Source organism: Camelus ferus, chromosome 18 (genome assembly GCF_009834535.1).
Source record: "Camelus ferus isolate YT-003-E chromosome 18, BCGSAC_Cfer_1.0, whole genome shotgun sequence".
Taxonomy (NCBI): domain Eukaryota; kingdom Metazoa; phylum Chordata; class Mammalia; order Artiodactyla; family Camelidae; genus Camelus; species Camelus ferus.
The window spans coordinates 13,403,492-13,423,304 of NC_045713.1; the positions used below are offsets into that span (position 1 = coordinate 13,403,492).

General features: G+C 47.3%; 1 protein-coding gene across 17 annotated transcripts in view; it reads left to right on the plus strand.

Moving 5' to 3' along the window:
- The first annotated feature begins 1,515 nt into the window (after positions 1–1,515).
- The window catches only part of MAPK8IP3 (mitogen-activated protein kinase 8 interacting protein 3), a 44,978-nt gene continuing 26,680 nt past the window's right edge, over positions 1,516–19,813 (plus strand). For 14 of the 17 annotated variants that reach the window (XM_032460104.1, XM_032460113.1, XM_032460110.1 and 11 more), the window contains exons 1-4: positions 1,516–2,023; positions 15,890–16,010; positions 17,836–17,906; positions 18,155–18,246. In XM_032460104.1, coding sequence (XP_032315995.1) covers positions 1,706–2,023; positions 15,890–16,010; positions 17,836–17,906; positions 18,155–18,246 — 602 coding nt within the window. In that variant the 5' untranslated portion in view covers positions 1,516–1,705. Of the gene's footprint in view, positions 2,024–15,889; positions 16,011–17,835; positions 17,907–18,154; positions 18,247–19,813 lie in introns of those variants that run through there. The other 3 variants (XM_032460119.1, XM_032460120.1, XM_032460121.1) reach the window with 3 other exon arrangements.

Below are 19,813 nucleotides of genomic sequence, written 5' to 3' on the forward strand. Positions count from 1 at the left end.
TCAAGTAATAAATCTGCCCAAACATGTTAGTAATAAAAACTAATAAAGTTGATGCCACGTCAGTTGGCCTCTCACTGTGGTAGTGGGGGCTGCCTGACTGTATTTGCTATTTCAGGAATTTAAAAGGGGTTACATTTCTGGAAAAGGCCTAAGGCAGAAGTCTTAAACATTCCCCAAAACATACCCAAGCTTTCTCTGTAACTCGCTCACCAGAAAAAATTAAACATTCCATTTCTGTTCTGGCTTCTCATTTTGAGAAAATAAAACATTAACAAGTCTATAATGTACTTATTGCATGCTTAACATTTGCTAGAGATGGTATGAGCACCTTTCACGATCTTCATGACATTCCTAGTAGGTTGGTAATATTTTTAGGTTCAGTTTTAAGGTTAGCTAAGATCAAACCCCAGGCAATCTGAATGTGAGAGTGAAACCCAGTTTCTTAGTGGGGTGGGTTGGGTGAGCATCCATACAGCAGAGTAGGCTGCAAGGGGAAATTGTGCAATAGTATTTAGGGCATCACCTGCAGGAACATTCATTGATTTTGTGCAGTCAGAGTATCCTGTCATTAGTCAGGATGAGCCAACCTTGAAGTGCTTCATCTGGTGAAAGGCAGGGGTAAGAGCACTTGTTAGCACTAAGCTGTCATTGATGTGTTTTTGATAAGGATTCATGCTGCCACCTGCGTGGCCCCCAAAGCTGGACGTGTCAGTCTGAGGTTCATGGTGTCCTCGGGTGCCAGTGAAAGAAAATGCAAATCACGTGGCTAAAAGTGGAAGAAATAAGGGCCTATCAAAACTGGTAGAATATAAGAAAATCAAATAGGTCGAATGGAAATTAAAAATAGAACTATTTAAGTTTAAAACTCAGTAGGTGGGTTAGATTACAAATAGCTGAAGTGAAACTGGGAAATCTGAAGAAGTTAAAACAAAATGCAGGCCAGAGAAGTGGATTAAATGAGTTTGCTACTGGGTTTTACGATGATAGAGGCAACTTGCACTTGACTTGAATCCCAGGAGGGACGACTGAAGGGTAGAGGAGCACCCTGAAGAGAAGCCCTGAATACCTGCAGTGTAGGAGGATGTACTACTGTGTAGTGAAGCTATAGAGGTTAAGTCAAGTAACAGTTAACCAGGTGACCATCGTGGTCACCTCTGCAGGGAAGGGCGGGACGCACAAAGATAACATCCACTTCTTTGTTGGGGAGGGTGACGCTTGCTTTAAGTCTCTAAACCGTACACAATCACTTATATATACTCTTGGGACATGCTGTCACTTTATAAAAGTCGAGGCTGGGGTCGTGGGAGCCGGCTTACAGCGCCTCCAACAAACCCGGCCGGATGTGTTCCCTGCCCGCTCGGCCGAGTTTCCGGCCCGGAGACGGGCTTCCTCTTACGTCATGGCTTCTGCGACCCCCCCCCCCTCGCCCTCTAGCAGTGCAGCACAGAGGGAATCCGGGGGGACGGGCGGGCACCACCCACTCTGCCTGGAGGGCGGGACTTCCGGGCGGCGGGACTTCCGGCCACTGAGTGACGGGCGCAGCATCAGCACCAGCATCAGCATCGGCGGCGGCTGCTGAGCCCTGAGGCGACAGCGGCAGCGGCTGCGGCGGAGACGACGGGCCGCGGCCTAAGAACTACGGGCAGCCGGGGCGGGCGGGCGCGCCGGCGGACAGCGGGCCGCGCTGGCGGCGGCGGTGGCCGCAATGATGGAGATCCAGATGGACGAGGGCGGCGGCGTGGTGGTGTACCAGGACGACTACTGCTCTGGCTCGGTGATGTCGGAGCGGGTGTCGGGCCTGGCGGGCTCCATCTACCGCGAGTTCGAGCGCCTCATCCACTGCTATGATGAGGAGGTGGTCAAGGAGCTCATGCCGCTCGTGGTCAACGTGCTCGAGAACCTAGACTCGGTGCTCAGCGAGAACCAGGAGCACGAGGTGGAGCTGGAGCTGCTGCGCGAGGACAACGAGCAGCTGCTTACCCAGTACGAGCGGGAGAAGGCGCTGCGCAAGCAGGCCGAGGAGGTGCGTGGGCCGGGCCGCCCTGGGGCCCCGCCCGGGGACCCCGCCCTGCCCAGACCCCCAACTCCCGCCCCGCCCATCTCACCAATGTCCCCTGAGCCCCTCATCCCGCCCCGGGGGAGAACCCTGTCTCCCCCTTCCTCCTGGCCTGCTTCTCCCACCGGGAGCCCTGAGCCCTGAACCACCTGGCCTCACCAGGGTCGCTTGTAGCCTAAATTTCCCTTAATCTCGGGCCTCCATCTCCCTTCCATACCCACCTCTCATTCCAGATGCCAATTCTTTTTGCTTTTGCGTGCTTTTCGCAAACATTTCCTAGACCCCAGTTACTACCTCTGGTTACTGCAATTTTAAACCCTCCCGGAAAAGGGATTTCTGATCTTGTTATGGTTCTGTACCAGAAGAGGTCTGTTGTAAGAAGACCTTTTCCTCATCCCTGAACCAGTGTTTGATCGTCTGTGACATGGGTGAATTTGCTGGTTGGTGTAAACACATACCCAGAGCCGCAGTTAGATTGCTTCTCTGGCACCAGGTGAAAGACTCCAGGTCCGGGGGTGATTTCTTTGCTCTGTGGTTCCCCCCATTGGGAAGATTCTGAGCTTCTGTGAAAAAGGCTGAGAAATTCCACTGTAGCTTCTGAGGCAATAAAAGTAGAATTAGAATTTTAGAATATTTGATCATGTTCTAGAATATCTCCATAACCTGGAATTCACTTATTTGTGAACCAGTTAGAAAAACCATGCATTGTAGGGATACTCCTTACCTTCATTCAATCACCATCACATATTTAGCTCTGACTGTGTACCAGACCCAAGTGGATTCAGGACATGTGGGTTCTCATCCCTGCTTTGCCTCTGTGACCTTGTCCGTGTCGCCTGCCCACTCTGGATTTTTGTTTTCTGTCAGTTGTATGAGTCAGTTGCCCTAGGTGATCTCTGAGCCCTGGCATTCTCTTATTCCAGGCATAAAGCGAAGCTCTTTGATTTGTGACTAGGAAGTTTCTTATTAGTAAGCTAAATTCCTTTTTACTTAATTGGGCTTAACACATTCTTGACTTTAGTGTTGAAATCGAAGAGTGTTTCAGTATTTTGGCTTTTTCTTAAGTCAGAGCAGTTTATGATCTAGTTTGGTTTAAAGTGTGTTTATAAAATTTAATGGTGTTTTGTATCATTCCTACCTTTGGTGGTTTGTTTTGCTTTTGGGTTTCAAGTGTCTGTCAAGAGGCTGTTGTCTATTGATTGGGGTGCCAAGCTCCACCAAAACTGATTTAGGGCTCTCAGCTGAAGGGGATAGAAGAGCTCATAGGATTTTAGAGTTCAGAGTGGCCCTGGGCATTTACTGGAGAAAGAGCTGGCCTGGAGAAGGAGGGGGTGGTGGGCCAAGGTCACATGCCCTAGAAGAACCAGGCCTGGACCCATTCTACCCTGACCCCAGTCTACCCTGACCCCTGGCATGGGCTCTTCCTTCCACGTCACGTTGCTGTGGGAAGTCAGAGAGCTGTACCCTCAGAAGACTGGAGCGCTGGGACTCCCCTCACCTGGTCGTGGGGCAGTGGCTGCCTCCGCCCACTTCTCTGACTACTCTCAGGGGCCATTTGACGCCTGCCTGAGGTTTTGAGTAGGTTTGTTTTCTTTCATCCCATACCTTTACAGTAATATAGTGGACAAGAAGGGGCAAAAAGGAGAAAGATGGACCACTTTAAGACTAAGAATCATAAACTTCTAGCTTAAAAATGAGCTCTGGGAGTGTTAGGCCCCTGCTCTGCTCTGTGTACTTCAAGTGCAGCTGAGAGCCAGTGTGCCTCTGGCCTCCCACTTAACACTCCCCTGGACTGAGAGGTGGGGAGATGGGGGTGAGGCGCACGTGTGGTTTGGAGGAGACTGCCTTTGGGGCAGAGACCCACCCTTGGCCCAGCTACTAAGAGAAGCTAAGCAGAGAGTCCCGAAGCAAACAAATGCTTGGCTGGCCAGCTTGGAGGCCGTGATTTGATGCTAATAGGATGCCCTTGGAGAGACCTCGTGTGATTTTACAACTGAGAAAAGGGCCAAATACTGTAACCGTTTTGGCATTCTGGCTCACTTACTAAATCCAGCAGTCATTTTCAGTTTTGTGGAAAAGACCAGTGTGCATTGTGGACTGGCTTTTTCCAGACAGGGGCTGAGATCACAGATGTGTGTCTGATAACACAGGAGCTGGAATGGCACAGGCTGCGGGCATGTGTGTGTTGCAGAGTAGCTCCTGCCTCCCTGGCCACTCTGCTCAGGAAGGCTTAGTCAGAGCAGGGTAACCTGAGCCGCCTGCAGCCTTCTGAGCACACAGAATCTGCAGATTTCAAAGGGAAAAAGCCTTGGGCAGAACAAACACCCTGGTTGTCTACTTGCCCGTAATAACAACAGTGAGAAATTGCCAGTATGTTCTGGTCCCGAGGTGGTGCTCGTGGTGGGAGTGATGGTAGCTGGTGATGGTGCGGTTCAGGGAGAGGGATCAAGCCCCAGCGTCCACAGATACAGGCTTGGGTGCCAGCCTTGGCCTGGGGAGCTGCACTGGCTGCTTCAGGAAAGCAAGTGGGTTGCCAGACGTGGCAGGTTGCTTTCATCTCACGTGCCAAGTCCCATCGTTGGCCATTGTTTGCCTAGAGAATTGCAGCACGGCGGATTTCGCCGAGTCAGGGAAGGGCACCTTGATGGGGCCGGCTTGGATGGCAAGCATTGGGCATCTCAGTCTCTCTTAATTATGCCGGGATGTGCTCTTGTCATCAAGACCAGTGAGTCCCACTCAGACTTGCAGAGCTAAATGGATGTGGCTTCTAAAACCTCTACGGAGACCTTTAAAGTGCTGGATCTGTAACCAGGACAAAATGTGACAAACCCTCCGATTTCCTTCCCATTAGAAAAGAAGGTTGGAAGTGCCTGGGGCTGCTGGGAGCAAGTGTACGCCCTCGGCAGCGCCACCCACTGTGCCCCGAGGGAGGGGTGAGCAGGGGGCCGAGTTTGCTCTCCTCTTGGGCAGCAAAGAGCCTTCCTTGCCCTGATCAATCACCTTGCTCACAAGAAGAAAAACTGGGGGACACGGTGTGAGTTGAGTAGCCACTATTTGCCTTAAAATCTTCTTAGCCTTAAAGAAACTACTAGTAACACACCCCCTTTGTCACAAGCAACTCGAGGGGCTATTCTGTTGGAGAAACACATACGTGGATGTTTGCTGATACTTCAGCATTTGGTGCTGTGTAGGGAAGGCATCCAGCTGGAAAGTTTGACCCAAAAACTGGGTTTTTTTTGTTCTAGTTGTACAAAAGTGATGCATTTCATAGAAGAGTATTTGGAGAGGGTGAAGCTGGAGGTGGGGGAAAGCCATAATCCTACTCTATAGAGATGATAATTTTGCCTTTTTTTTTCATGAGTGAATTAATATATTGGATCCAAAGTTTTCCCTCTTGTTTCCCACATTCCAAATAGTAAATCCACCACTGTCTGGACAAAGTATGTGATTTCTTCTGCTGCTGCGTTGTCATATTAAGAACAGTTTTGTGGGGTTTTTTAATAGTTAACTTTTTTCAGATGAAACCATTAAGATTTGGTGCCTGGAGCTGCCTTTTCCTGGTCACCTCTAAATGTCGATCCCTTGTATGTCTGCTAGTCACCAGGAGTCCCGCAGAATCTCCCTAAAAAATGGAGACAAATAGGCATAGAAGAGCAGAGAGAGGCACTTGCCTGCCAGGAGTCCTCAGGGCCCCGTGGTGGCAGTTAGCAAGGCTGAGGACAGGTTGGTTACAAGTTAGTTCTCCCAAAACTAGGATTTCTAAATTGATATCTGGATTTTTTAAAGTTTCTGTTTCAGGATAATTTATAGAAAAGTATAGAAGTTATTTATGGAAAGTCACACCCAGATTCCCCAATGTGACCGTTTTTCCACCTTATTCTTCTCTCTCTCTCCCTCCCTCCCTCTCTGTTAAGACCTGAGAGGTCCTGCCGGCTCCCCATAGCATCCTCTGCTCGCAGTTGGCTTTTCACAACCTTGATGATGGTGACATCACAGCTCCCTGGATGCCCCCAGTTTGGCTTTCATGTGACCTCATGACCAGATGCAGGATGGGAGTTGGGGAGGGATCCTTGTGTGTAGCACAGGGTCCCTTTTCTCAAGTTCTCACTTTTCATGAGAGTGTGAGGGTGATCTGTTAAGGCAGGGAAGATCAGAACAGCAGACACACCAGAGTGCTGTCCATCATCAGTGAGTCAGATGATCTTGGTGGCGTTCGTTTCCCATGCTCTGTTTAAAGTCAGGCCCCTGAGGCTGGTCATCACTGCCGCCCACATCCAGCTGCTCACTGAGTCCCGGCCATTCTTCTGGCCTGATTTTCTTTTTGATGTACTTTCTTTTTAATCTCCTTTGCCACCACCCTGGTTCCAGTTGCCCTATCACTGGTCCCCCAGCCACTTTGCTGCCTGTCTCAGCCCAACTCCAGCAGTGTGACTCGTCCAAAGGCAGATCCTGCCTCCCACTCTCACTTGTTCGTCCACTCCTTCAATGAGACGTTCTGAGTGCCAGACTTAGCTACAGGCTCCAGGGATTAGGTCCCTGGTGTCCTGGGGCAGGCCTTCAGATGGGGAGGGCCACATACTCAGAGGATGAGAAAATGGGGACACAGGATAGAATGAAGGGTCGGGACAGGGACTGCTTTGGGTAGATGGAGAAAGGGACTCTCTCAGGAGGGTAGTGCCTTCAGCCAGGGCCTGGCCTTGCTCTGATGAGGTCCCCAGGCCCACCTCCCCTGCCCACTCCCCCCTGCCCTTCCATTTTCTTCCATCCCCCACCCTGCATGGTGTTCCCTGCCTGGACCACTCGCCCGTTCCTGTGCACACCTGAATCCCTCATGTTGGGCACCATGATATGCAGATGCAAGTGCTTGAGTGAGTCCCCATCGCCCCGGAGTCCCCATGGCTGCTTTGTACTTAACCAAAGGGCAGTGACCTGGTTCTTTCAGCCCCAAGGCTGGATCTTTTCTCCCTGACCACACATCCCCAAGAGATGCCAGCTGTCTGCACATGCGTGTAAGGTGGGAGAGCTTCTTTCCTCTTTGCGCAGGCACCGTCCTGAGCTATCTGGTTCCTGAGCTCAAGGCCTCTTCCTGTGGTTTTCAGCTGACCATCCAACAGAGCTCTGCACGAGGATGGAAATTTCTGTTTTGTTGTGGATCTGATTCAGTAGCCAATGGCCACACAGGGCCATCGACACCTCACATTTGGTTCCTGCAACTGAGGATGAGTTTTTATGTCATTGTAATTAATTTGAGTTTAAATGGCCACATGTGGCTGGGGCTACCGTCCTGGGCAGCACAGCCGTCCATAGATCTCGCTCAATCACTTTCCTGTAAGAGCAGCCAGTAAATGTTAACCTGTTACCTGTTACGTGGCCTCAGGCAAGAAAGGAAGAGGCTGAAAAGGTGGGACGTTCTTTCTTCATTGAACAAGTTCCAGAAAGAGGGGAGACCCCAAAGCGTAGGGAGTTTTGAAACAGGATAACTGAAGAAAATACTGTGAGATGGGGGGAAGAAAAGCATGCCAGCTATTTAGGAAACAACAGAGAGGTGATAAAATTCTCGAAAGGCTGAGGAGGTCTGGTGGCAAATCCGCAGCACCTTGAAAGCATGTGGTGCTCATGGCACAGGATTATATCTCTGACCCTGGGCTGCTTCTCTTTTCTTTTCTTTCCTTCTTTGTAACAGCTTTATTGAGGTCAGTGGAATGAACTGTACATATTTGAAGTGTGTAGTTTGGTGGGTTTTGACATGTCTGCACCTGAAAAACCATCCCCACGATCAGGATAATGATGATCTCCATCATCCCTCAAATTTCCCTGTATGCCACGGTAATCTCTCCCGGCTTCCCCCGTCTGGGTAACCACCCATCTACTTTCTGTCACTGCAGATCAATTTGCATTTTCTAGAACTTTATACAAATGGAATCCTGCAGTGTACATGCTTTTTCTGACCAGCTTCTTTGGCTCAGCGTAGTGCTTTGAGATTCACCCAGGTGGTTGTCCTTTCACTTGTCCCTTTGTTGCTGAGCGCGTCCGGCTGTGCAGATGTCAGTTCAGCTCCTCTTGGTGGAGGAGCCACACTCCATTTCTCAGTCCTGCCTGTCCTGCAGGCAGCAGCCCATGGAGTTGCTGCTGGAAGACAGGCAGAAAAACCCAGCAATTAGAATCACTTGGTGGCTGGCTAGTGCATCCTAAGAAAGCATCCCAGTCACCAGCGTGGAAAAGGCTCACCCCATGGAAATGAAATATTTGAAGACACTTAGAGCCTGCGGAGCCATTTATCAGTTATACTTTCAGCACCTCTTATGGGTAAGAGATTTGGGGAATACCAGTTTAAGTGGAACATCTCTCCATTTGGTGGGATTTGTGAGCTGGGGGTTAGGAAATTTAGACTCTGATTACCACAGTGGCCAATTCAAAGCAATGCCTTTTCTAAAAGTTCTCTGGGTGCCCCCTCCCTGGCCTCATGTCTCCCCTGCTCTCAGGGTGCCCTTCCTCCATCCTGTATCCTAGGCTCCTGTTCCCTGACCTCTGCACGCCGGCCTTCTGACCACTCCTCCCTCTTCACAGTAAACCAGACCCAGATCATCGCGGAATCTGGGGGTGCATGTGCTCATTGGCCTCTTGCTGGTCTGCCATGTTCGCTTCTGGGCAGCGAGACCCTCTGTCTACCGAGTGGCCAATCACGGGCATCCTTAGGTCTCTCCTGTTAAATTGAGCAAGAGGGAGGGAGAAGCCAAGTGGATTAGGAAGTTTAAGAAGTCTCTGTGTTCTGCTGAGAATGCTTTGGAGAACATAGTCTACTTGAGAGTAACTTCTCCCAGAGAATCCTTAGGATGGGGCATTTAGAGTTTTTGTTTTATCTTCCTTTTCCTTATCTCCCAGGCACCATATCATATATCATATATAATAAAAATATGATATATATTTTAAGATACAAATTATATATTAGTGTTTAACATACAATATTTAAATAAATATATATTAAAATAGGTATTTTTATACACACACTTTTCATTTCTATCTTACCAATTCTTGAAAATCAATGTGAATTAAACCAATGCCATTTGTTGGGATTCATTTCAGGCAGATGCTGAACCAGTGGTCCCTTTAACATAACAAATGTGGAACCTTTGCTTTTTTTCTTTTTTTAAATGAAATCAACCCGATTCTTGGATTCCGGCAGTGACCTGATCTCTCAGGCGTGTGCCTACAATTTGAATGCAGAAACACCCTCCCTCCCTCTCTACCCACCTGCCCACACTGCATTGTAGATAGAAAGAAAGCTGTAAAGGAGCCTCTGACGCTTGAGGTCTTATGGGTTCAGCACCCCTGTGAGCACTCAGTAAATATTTGATCATGACGGGAAGGCACCATCAGGACCAGGGAATTAGCCACCAGGAGACAGGCGTCTCCCCCTAGGCACATAAGCCTGTGCCCAGCACCCCAAGTGCACCACTCTGCCCGCCTAAGATAAAAAACAAAGAACATTTTTCTTTTGGAAATTCACTTGACCCCCTCACCCCCAGGAAGGAATTACATGATTAAGAATGCAAAAGAAAAGAAAAGATCTTTGATTCTTGTTGTGTTCATTTCTAACAAACCAGCCAGAATTGAATTACTTCCTATGTGTGACCCTGGCCTAAAGGACATACAAGAGGGAAGGATTGGATTTAATATGTTAATTTGCTTTGCATTTAATTAAAGCAACCTCAGGCTATGAAAGTTACCAAAACTAAAGAGTACGTCATGAAAGAGTGTTTACCTAGTAATCTGTCTTGCACTTTGGGATTGGTAATGCTGGCTTCCGTTGTCTTAATTTTTTTTTTTTTTACTGCACGTGTTTTTTTAATTTACATATATGTACTGTTCATTGTTTCTGAGAACATTTAGAGCTTTAGCTTTTTAAACTTACATAGTTATCAAAGGAATAAAGCCAACCACAAAATAAGAATTAATTCAAAAAGATACATACATTCCACTATTAACATTATAAATGCCAAGATATGGAAGCATCCTAAGTGTACATCAATTGATGAATGGATAAAGAAGATGCAGCATATATGTGTAATGGCATACAACTCACCCATAAGAAAGAAGGATATTTTGCCATTTGCCGCCTTTCATTCACTTTTTTTTTCCACTTAAAAAACCAGAATTTTATAACTGGCGTAAACATTTCCATTGTATCAAAAACAACAAAATACCTAGAAATAAACTTAGCCAAGGAGGTTACCTATACTCTGAAAACTGTAAAGCATTGATGAAGGAAATCGAAGATGATAACAAAGAAATGGAAAGATATCTTGTGCTCTTAGATTGGAAGAATCAATATCAAAAGAAACACCCTCCCTCCCTCTCTACCCACCTGCCCACACTGCATGGGCACACTACCAAAGCAGTCTACAGATCCAATGCAACCCCTGTCAAAATAGTCATGACATTTTTCATAGAACTAGAACAAACAATTCCAAAATTTATATGGAACCATAAAAGACCCTAAACTGCCAAAGCAATCTTTTGTGGTCTTTTTTTTTCTTTCTTCTTTTTGTTCTCTTTTCTTATGGTTTGATGACTAGAGAAGTTCCTTGAACATTTGCTGTAAAGCTGGCTTTGTGGTGCTGAATTCTTTTAGCTCTTGTTTATCTGTGAAGCTTTTGATTTCTCCATCAAGTCTGAACAAGAACCTTGCTAGACAGAGTATTCTTGGTTGTTAAGTTTTTCCCTTTCATCACTTTAAATATATCGTGCCACTCCCTTCTGGCCTGTAGAGTTTCTTCTCAAAACTCAGCTGTTAACCTTATGGGAGTTCTCTTGTTTGTTATTTGTTGCTTTTCTCTGCTAATTTTAATATTTTCTCCTTATCCTTAATTTTTGTCAATTTGATGACTACATGCCTTGATGTGTTCCTCTTTGGGTTAATCCTGTGTGGTACCCTCTGTGCTTCCTGGACTTGGGTGACTGTTTCCTTTCCCAAGTTGGAGAAGTTTTTGGTTATTATGTTGTTTTAATTTTATATGTGGCATGAAAAATCAGTTTCTTACTTAAGTTTGCTTGTATGTATAAAATGGGAAGAATGAACTTATTCCATGAGATACTGAGAATAGCTTCCTTTGATTCCTAAAATTTGGAAGAGCCTTCTATCTCACATGACTTTAATACATACTTTGAAATTCACCAAAAATCAAATTCTGAAAATCAAAGTTGAATTTAATTTTAAAACAGAGCACTTTGTTAGGGAGAAAGAGGGGGAAGGATATCTTAAAAACAAATCTAAAAAGGGAATCATGTGGTATATTGATATTTAGAGGTGAGAATTAGGTATTTCACAGCTCAGTGTTCAGGATAAGCCACATTTGGTGCGTTTTCCTCAATTGTTAGTGGCTCATCGTTGCTCTTGGAGGGCTCAGGAGGTTTAAGGGTGGCCTTAAAGAATGAGACAAACAAACAAAAAAATGTCTGTAGGTTATCAGATGATACCTGACATTTTGATTAGACTCAGACAGGTGACAATTCCAAACAAACTCAGATCTGTAGTACCCGTAATTAGCATGTGTATGACGTTTTCCCTTTGCTAGGGCCACACCTTCTGCAGTGTTTCAGGTGGGAGATTATTACTGTTTTACAATCCAGGGCTGTGTGGACCCACTCAACCCAAGTGCTGACAGTTAAAATTTTATTCTTCTCATACCATTCATACTGGATAAATTGAATGGGATAAATTCAATAAAAACTGAAAAATTTTAAAACTTTCTTATGGAAAGGCTTCTTTATAGACCTAACCCTGTCCCCCACCACTGAAAATTCTTGATTCTCTTAAATCTAAAGTAAATGATGTTTAAAGAAAAATATTTTCTGCTTCTTTGAAAATATCTGTTGAATTTTTTTGTGACTTTAACTCTGTGAATAAAGTTCCCTGCTGACACCTCTCCCCATTTCCCATAGCTTCTCTCCCTTGTGTTGAAGGAGAACTTGAATTTGCAACCTCCTTCCCTCGTTTATTCATTGAATCACCAGCCGTGAAGCCCCTGCTGTATTCCCGGCCCCGTCAACGACTGTCCCCTGCTCTTCACTTGTCAAGATGATTTTCACTTCATCCCGAGTCTAGCCCTGAGCGTTTCCTCATAGAAATTAAAGATTAAATATTTGTTTAGTCTTGGCCAGGCACTGTTCCTTCACATCATTTATTCCTCATGATACCTGATGAAGATGGCATTGTGTATTCCATCTGGTTAAATGGCCATCTTGCATTCTTGTTAACTGAAATTACTGCAGTGACATTGAAATGGTTTTTTTCCAGAGGGGAAGAAAAAGGATTTCTTTTCAGCTATGGATCCTGTATTGTGTTTACAATGTTCCTGTGAACTAGGAGCCCCTGCGATCCCCTCCAGGTCAGCTCTGGCTGGTGGGATGCTGAGCTCCAAGGCAGTGGGGAAGCAGCCATAGTGGCCGACCTGTGGAGGGCTGACAATGCCCTGGTATCTGCTCCTAGCCCGGCAGGGGGCTGGGGGCTGGCTCTTCAGTCTGCTGGTGTGTTTCTAGGGGTTTTTTGGCTCATCTGGGGAGTTGCTGCCCCATGATTGTGATTGCTCACACCCCTGGTCTGCCGGGTGCTTAGAGGATGACTGAGTGGTCCTGCCCTGTGACTGTCCCTTGGCACCAGGATTGCACTGGCCTGAGAACCACTGATATCCTGTGTGTTCACCATCTCCCTGCCCCCCTGGGATGCCCTCTGCCTTTGGCCTTGAGGACGTGCATAGACACAGTTTACTTAGTTAGGTGTTTTCTCTCACAGTCAACATCTCCATATTTCCTGGTGCTGAAAGGCCTGAAAAGACCGTAACAACAGAGGATTTCTGCATGTGCCCTGGTTTGGGGCCAACTTCATCAGGAATCTCGAAGCATAGGGGTTGTTTGGTGGCCTGACAAGGCTTTTCGGCACTGTCGTCTACTTTGAATTTTAATGACCACCTATCAGGATAGATTTAGGAATGTCTGTCTGACCTTAAGGATCTGGGAGTAGATTTTCTTACATCGTCTTTCATTTAGAAATCTTTTTTAGCTGACTCTCAGATACGAAATGCAGGTGATATGATGAAATACAGATGAGAATTCTAGAGAAATGACATCAGTACCACAGACTACGTCTCTTTTTGTAAAACTCAGGTGCTACAGCTTGGAGGTAGCACAGTGCTCATTTTAAAGAAGATTTCCATTTTTTTAGCCCCAGTTTCTCCATCAAATAGCTCTTCAAGGTAAGTTTTCTCTTTATCCCAAATCCAAGCCTGAGCATTTTGTCATGAAAAACAGGGACCCCTTCCCAAGAACTAGAGAACCTATGCTTTATGACAGGCAAAATGTTTGTTCAAAAAAAAATATGTAAGTGATTCAGGATGATTCTCAATTTAATCTAGGAGACACAAGTGGGAATAGCCAAGAAAATATTGAAAAGGAAGACTTCAGAGAGCAGATATATATCAGCTATTAAAAGATACTGAAACACTATAAGTTTAAGAAAACCTTTAGCACTGATTCAGAAATAGACTGAAATATGTATTAGAATTTGGCATATGATAAAGGTAGCATTCGAAGCAATGAGGAAAGAGTATATTATTAAGCAAATGGTATAGAAGTAAATAAACTTCTATACTGTGCACCCACAAATTACATCCTGGAGACAGTGCTTACAGCATATAAGACAGATTCTTGACTAGGTGTGATAAGTCCTTACAGATTGTTGGGAAAAATTTGAACACATGGTAGGAAATCGGACAGGAGACATAATAAGCTGTTCACGAAAGAAGTAACATATATGACTGATACATTTACTCAGGATCATCAGTCATCAAGAAACTAAAAATGAAAACAGTTACGCGGGGCTGTTTTCCCACCTGTCAGGTGGGCGGCGCTGCTGTCGGGCTGCAGACAGAGGCCGTGGGCGCTCTGGGAAGGGCACCGCCTGCCCCGGGGGATGTAGGGGTGGGATGCCATTCAGAAGAGTCATCAGCCCAACCACAGCAGGATGCCACTGGGCAGATACACAAGTGGTAACATTTTAAAGCAACCCAAGTCCAACAATAATAGGCGATCAGTTGAGTAAACTATGTTCCACACACACACACTCACAGGGAACACACACCTGTTAAAAGTGGGAGTGGTAGAGTACATTTGTCCACATAGATGCTCCAGGGTAAATGAGCCAATAAACCAGGTCAGAATACTACGTACAAGGTGATCGCACATTTGCCCTCCCCGCCCCACACACACTAGTCTGGAAGAGTGTCACCCAGTTTTAACTGACCCTCTCTGGATGGTAGAATTATGGGTTTTTTAAAAGTATTACTTTCACTTTATACTTTAATAATACTTTAAAAGTATTATTTTTCACACTCTCATCTGATTTTTCTACAAAAGTATATGTTTATGTCATTCTTTAAATATTCTTTAAGGAATAGGAATTTGAATTACCCAATTTAAAAAAATAGCTTTACCAGCCAATTAATAGCATTTGTTTATTCTTCTTTGCTGGTCATATCCATGGTCATTCAGAACCACTTTTTTTTTATTTTGTGTGCTACTTCACCTCTTCTGTGTGTTTTCCCAGCAGTGGGGTGGTTTTGTCTTCATTTTACTTAAGCTGCATGTGATGTCATTAACACAGATTTTCTTCCTGATGCAGCTTCTTCCCTGCCCGCCCCTCCCCTTCCCCCCATGTGTTCTGCCCTCTCATTCACTGCGCAGAATGAGTCATCCTTCGGGCAGGAGCCCCAGTGCTTTTCAGCACAAAGACCTTTGAGAAGCCGCTGTAGGAAGTCAAGTGTCTCTGGGGCCCAGAGTTGGGGGGCGGGTGGAGAGTGGTGGAGGGGGGAGTGACTGGGTGCTGTTGTCATGGGAAACACGGCCGTGACCACCATGAATTCACCAACTCTTCTTGACACCCAAAACCTGGAATCAGCAACCGGTTTTATATTCCCATCTTCTGAGACTATATTTTCAGAACCTAGTTGATATTTATGTTTCCTACAAATGAAATTTCTTAGTATTTCCATTTCCTACTTAGTAAAATCGAGGTGTTGACAGCTCCCTATCAGGGCTGTGGCATCTGTGCCATCGCCTAGCCTGGGGCCATGCCCCCTGGACTGGAGCCTGGCTTCACCGCCTCCCACCCCCACCCCAGGCTGTCAGTGGTAAGCTAGATCTCCTCCGAAGACCATTGAGGATTTTCTCTTGTTTTACAAAATGTTTTCTTCTCACTTGATTTGATAATAATTTTCCCCAGAAACATAGCATGTTAAGGTGCAGATTCCAAATCTAGACCAACAACCCCCACCCCTAATCTGGTTTTTAAAAGAATCGGAGCAGGACCGTACATTGCTGGTCACTCCACCAAATGACAGCTTCCTGAACGGAGCAGCGACTGAGATACAGACCAAGAAAATACACTTGGCCTCTTTTAGATGTATCGTACCAAGAGGATTAATATTACCTTGTTGCATAAGGACCAACTACTTAATTTGTGGGGCCTAGTGCAAAACTGGCAACATGGCCCCCTTGTTTAAAAATTATTAAGGATTTCAAGATTAAGGTGAGCGTGCATGAGCTCATTTCACCTCCAGGCCCTGAGTGACTTTCGGGGTAGCCAGTTAGAAGGTTGTGTTACCGACTTCTGGGCAGCTCCTCCAGCCCCTGCTCTCCTGCACTGTCTCTGGCAGGCCATCGCAGGGGGCTGGGGAGACCGCATTCTGTGCCTGAGGCCTGGGCCCTGCTGGGAGGGGCTACTGCCCCTGGCCTCCCCATGTTCCTAACACCTGCTGTTCCTCTTCCTTGCATGTACAGAAATTCATTGAGTTTGAAGATGCTTTGGAACAAGAGAAGAAAGAGCTCCAAATCCAGGTGGAACACTATGAGTTTCAGACTCGCCAGCTGGAACTGAAGGCCAAAAACTATTCAGATCAGAGTAAGTTGCTGGCCTCTGAAAGGACGCCGTGTTTGAATGTGTTAGTTATCCTCAGACCCTCCCTGGCCGGCCAGGAGGGGTGCCCAGAGCCTTTGATACAAAGAGAGCAAGAAAAACCCAAGGACAGCCTGGTTTTCTTTTCAGTGCGATTCTCTCAGTTACTTGTTTTATCTCTTTACACTGCTCTGTATTTCTGTCAGTGGCCTCGACTCGTTTAGGGAAATAAAACAAAATAAATAAATAAGGTCCCTTTGATAATGACATAGCACTTTTGCTTAATGCTGCAGTCTGACCCCAAATTCACAAATCTGTGATCTTGTTATGGTCCTTCAGGACAGAGCTCCTGGCTGCTATCTGGGGGTTCCTGAGTGTGAGATGTTGCTCTTTCGTGACCTGAAAGTTGGGCCTGACAACGGGGCCCCTGTAGTGACAGTTCCAAGGGGGGGCTCACGGCTGACCAGGGTGCCTGTGGGAATGCCCCGTCCCTCTCAAGGAGAGGCGAGGGCAGGGTTTTTTTGTTTAATTATTATTTTTATCATAACGATTATTTTAGCTTTCAGAAGCCTTTGTTTAAACTATACTGTCAAAGTTAAAACAACCTGTGTAATTAACAGTTTTCTGAAATTAGAGGTTTTGATGGTTGAGATCTAGTTGCTGCTTTACCTCATTCCCTTGGATAACAGGGGCCTTCATCCCTCTGAAAAGTCAAGCTCCAGTCAAGAAAAAAACATGGTTTGATGGTTGGGTCCGTCCCTATCCCACAAACCAAGACCTGAAGACCATTTGGCTAAAGCTGGTACCTCACAGGTGTGTAGGTGAGCAGGTGGCCAGTGTGTACACACACACACACACGTCTCTGCAAAGTAGAGGCAAAGCAAAAGGCCCATTTTAGATATGCACAGATCAGTGCTTTCTATAACTGCACAGAGTCCTTCATATTCCTCTTGCTTAGAATACTTTTCACATGTGAAACCTTCTTGTCTTTTCTTAGAAGGAAAACACAAACTCCAGATTACAGGCTGAAGTTTATCACTTCGTCAGCACCAGGGGCAAGGGCCACAGAGAGGGAAGAGCAAGGATGTCACACATCCTTTCCCCTACTCTGTGCAGAGTTCAGCAGAGTTGAGGTTGGAACAAAGAGCCACAGACGTAAGGTGTCTGAGGCCCGGGGTGCGCATGCGCTGTTGGCTACAGTCACCCTGAGACACTCAGGTGTTTCCTTGTGTTTCTTAGGAAGAGCCTACACAGGGACCATCCTGGGTGTCATGGGGGTGACACAGCCACCAGCCCAGAGGTGGCACGATCATGACTTGGTCTTTCCAGCCCTTGGCATGTGTAAGGGACACCTGTGTGTTCCATCCTGGGTTTCAGATATTCTTTTCTCTTTACGTGTCTTAGAGGCTACTTACTGATGAATTCTGCCTCTTTCCATAAGCCACCAGCCCACTTCTTGTCTACACTTGACACAACTTGACACATCCAGTGAGTTGTGCCTGCGCCTCAGAAGCCACAGCCGACTTAAGCACAAATAGTAACACTTGTGTGTTTCACCCACCATTCTTCTTTGTAGCAGGATTGAACACCCTCAAGTAGCAGCCCACACACAGTAAACCCCCAGACCCAGACCAGTCAGAACCTACCTGCCAGCGTCCCCTGGGCATGCTCTCCCGATGAAGCCATCTCCAAGTTTGGAGCGCTGCTGGCAGCCCATGCCAGACGACAGTTTGTCCAGGAACCCTCTGCCCCCCGGCAGCCCAGCCCAGAGACACGCGGAGCCAGGGAGAGGAGGGCTGTGCAGTTGACTATAAGCGGTTGTGTTTTCTAGTTTCCCGGCTGGAGGAGCGGGAGTCGGAGATGAAGAAGGAGTACAACGCCCTGCACCAGCGGCACACCGAGGTGGGTGTCTGCGCGGAGCCAAGCCCCACTCACCTGGTTGGCTGCAAACCGTGGCCGCTTTTCTGTTTTCTGGTATTCCCCTGCCGAAGCTGCAAACTCTTACCCTTGGGGCCCAATGATTGCCTTCCCTAGCCTTTGCCTTCATTTCTGTCCGAGCCCAGTGAGGGGGAGGGGGAAGACAGTGCAGGTTCAAGGGCAGGGAGGGGCTGGTCGGCAGGAAGCACTCACAGGGGGTTTCTTCTTCACAGATGATCCAGACCTACGTGGAGCATATCGAGAGATCCAAGATGCAGCAGGTTGGGGGAAACAGCCAAACCGAGGGCAGCCTGCCAGGGCGGAGGTAGGGCGGGAAGCTGACTGCAGAGCCAGGGACCCCTATTCCACGGGTGCTCTGAGAGCTGCATCCTCCCCCAATTCAAAAAGAGGGGTGTCTGGTCGGAGCATGTGGCTTGTGCAGGGGTGTGTGCTGAGGAAGGCGCTAGAGTGGGCTTGGAAGGGCTGAGGTAGACCTTCCGTGGGCCTGCACCAGAGCCCTCCTGAGACTTGCAGAGTCTGTGTTTGTGCATTCACCTGCTCACTAAAATTTATTTGTAGCCTCAAAATCACCACTCCTGGCATTCTTGCAGATGTGCACAGGGCGGTGAAAATTTCAAGTCACCCAGCACACAGGGTGCCAATTGAGGTCACACCCAGCGTCACTCCGCCCACTCATCCCCGCCTCCTGCAGAGACCCTGGGTGGGGCGTGGAAAGAAGCAGGAGGGCAGTGCAGTGTCCTGCAAGACTCTGGGATTCTGGGGCCACTTAGTGGGACCTGAAGCCCAGCTCTGGCCCCTGTCCTCTAAGACATGTTCAAGCCACCAAATACTTGTGCACCTCGTTTTCTCTTTTATAAGATAAAGCAAATAGAATCTATCAGGGTGAGTTAGGAATTAAAATTCTGATCGCTATGAGATGTATACCTACCTATGTACTTACTTCTTCTATGAGGAAAGTCAGTGTTTGCAGTGACTTGCTGGTTGTATAATCACCTTGAATCATGAGAACCAACTGCACCTGTGGGGAGGCCTTGGTGACCAGCAGGCGGAGCCGCATTCCCAGTGTGGGACAGGTGGCGTGGGCAGGTTCAGTGGCCCTTGCTTGTCTGAGCTCAGGAGTCCAGTGCTGGTTTGATCCGGGGAGCAGAGGCCCGGTTCCTCCTTTATCTTCAGTGCCCTTCAGGCAGGATGAGGCCGCACCTTTGTCCCCAAGACAGCAGACTGTCCAAGGTCTTCTCTGGGGTATGGCCAGCTGCAGGGAGCTGGCCCTTGGAAGGCCAGGCGGGTTGGTGCCAATTTCTACATCTCCATTAGGCTGGAGAAGGGACTGGAGGCTGGAACCCCATGACCCACAGGTCGAGCTTACTGTTAGTTCATTTCCAGCTGTGGCCCCTTGTTCCTGCAGTGAAACACCTGGAACCCCTGGTCAGTCACATAAAGGCTTTGTTTTCTCTGTACCTGCCTCCTTGGTGGGTTGTGTCTACAAAGGTCGGCGTCAGCTACTCTCTGGGTCATGCTGGGCAAAGCTGCCAAGTCTTCTGACTTGAAAACAGAACGTGTAGTGTGTAAGCAGAGGCCTGGTAGCACCTCGGAATGGTGGTCATCCAGGTTTTCAGACAGTCTCACCGCTTTTAGTGGGGAGTAGGGGCTACAACCGTTGTGGATGCTTGTGCCCTCGGAAATAGTACCTTGGGGGTCATTTGCTGCCCCCCTCCAGCTCTGTGAGAGAATATGTATCAAGGAGTTTGTTAAACTACCAAACCCTTTGCAGATACCATTTCTGGGTCAGGTACATCTAAAAGTGGGAAATACCGATCTCCAGGCTACCAGCTCCTGCAAACACTATGAAATCCTCACGCCTGGCACTCAGA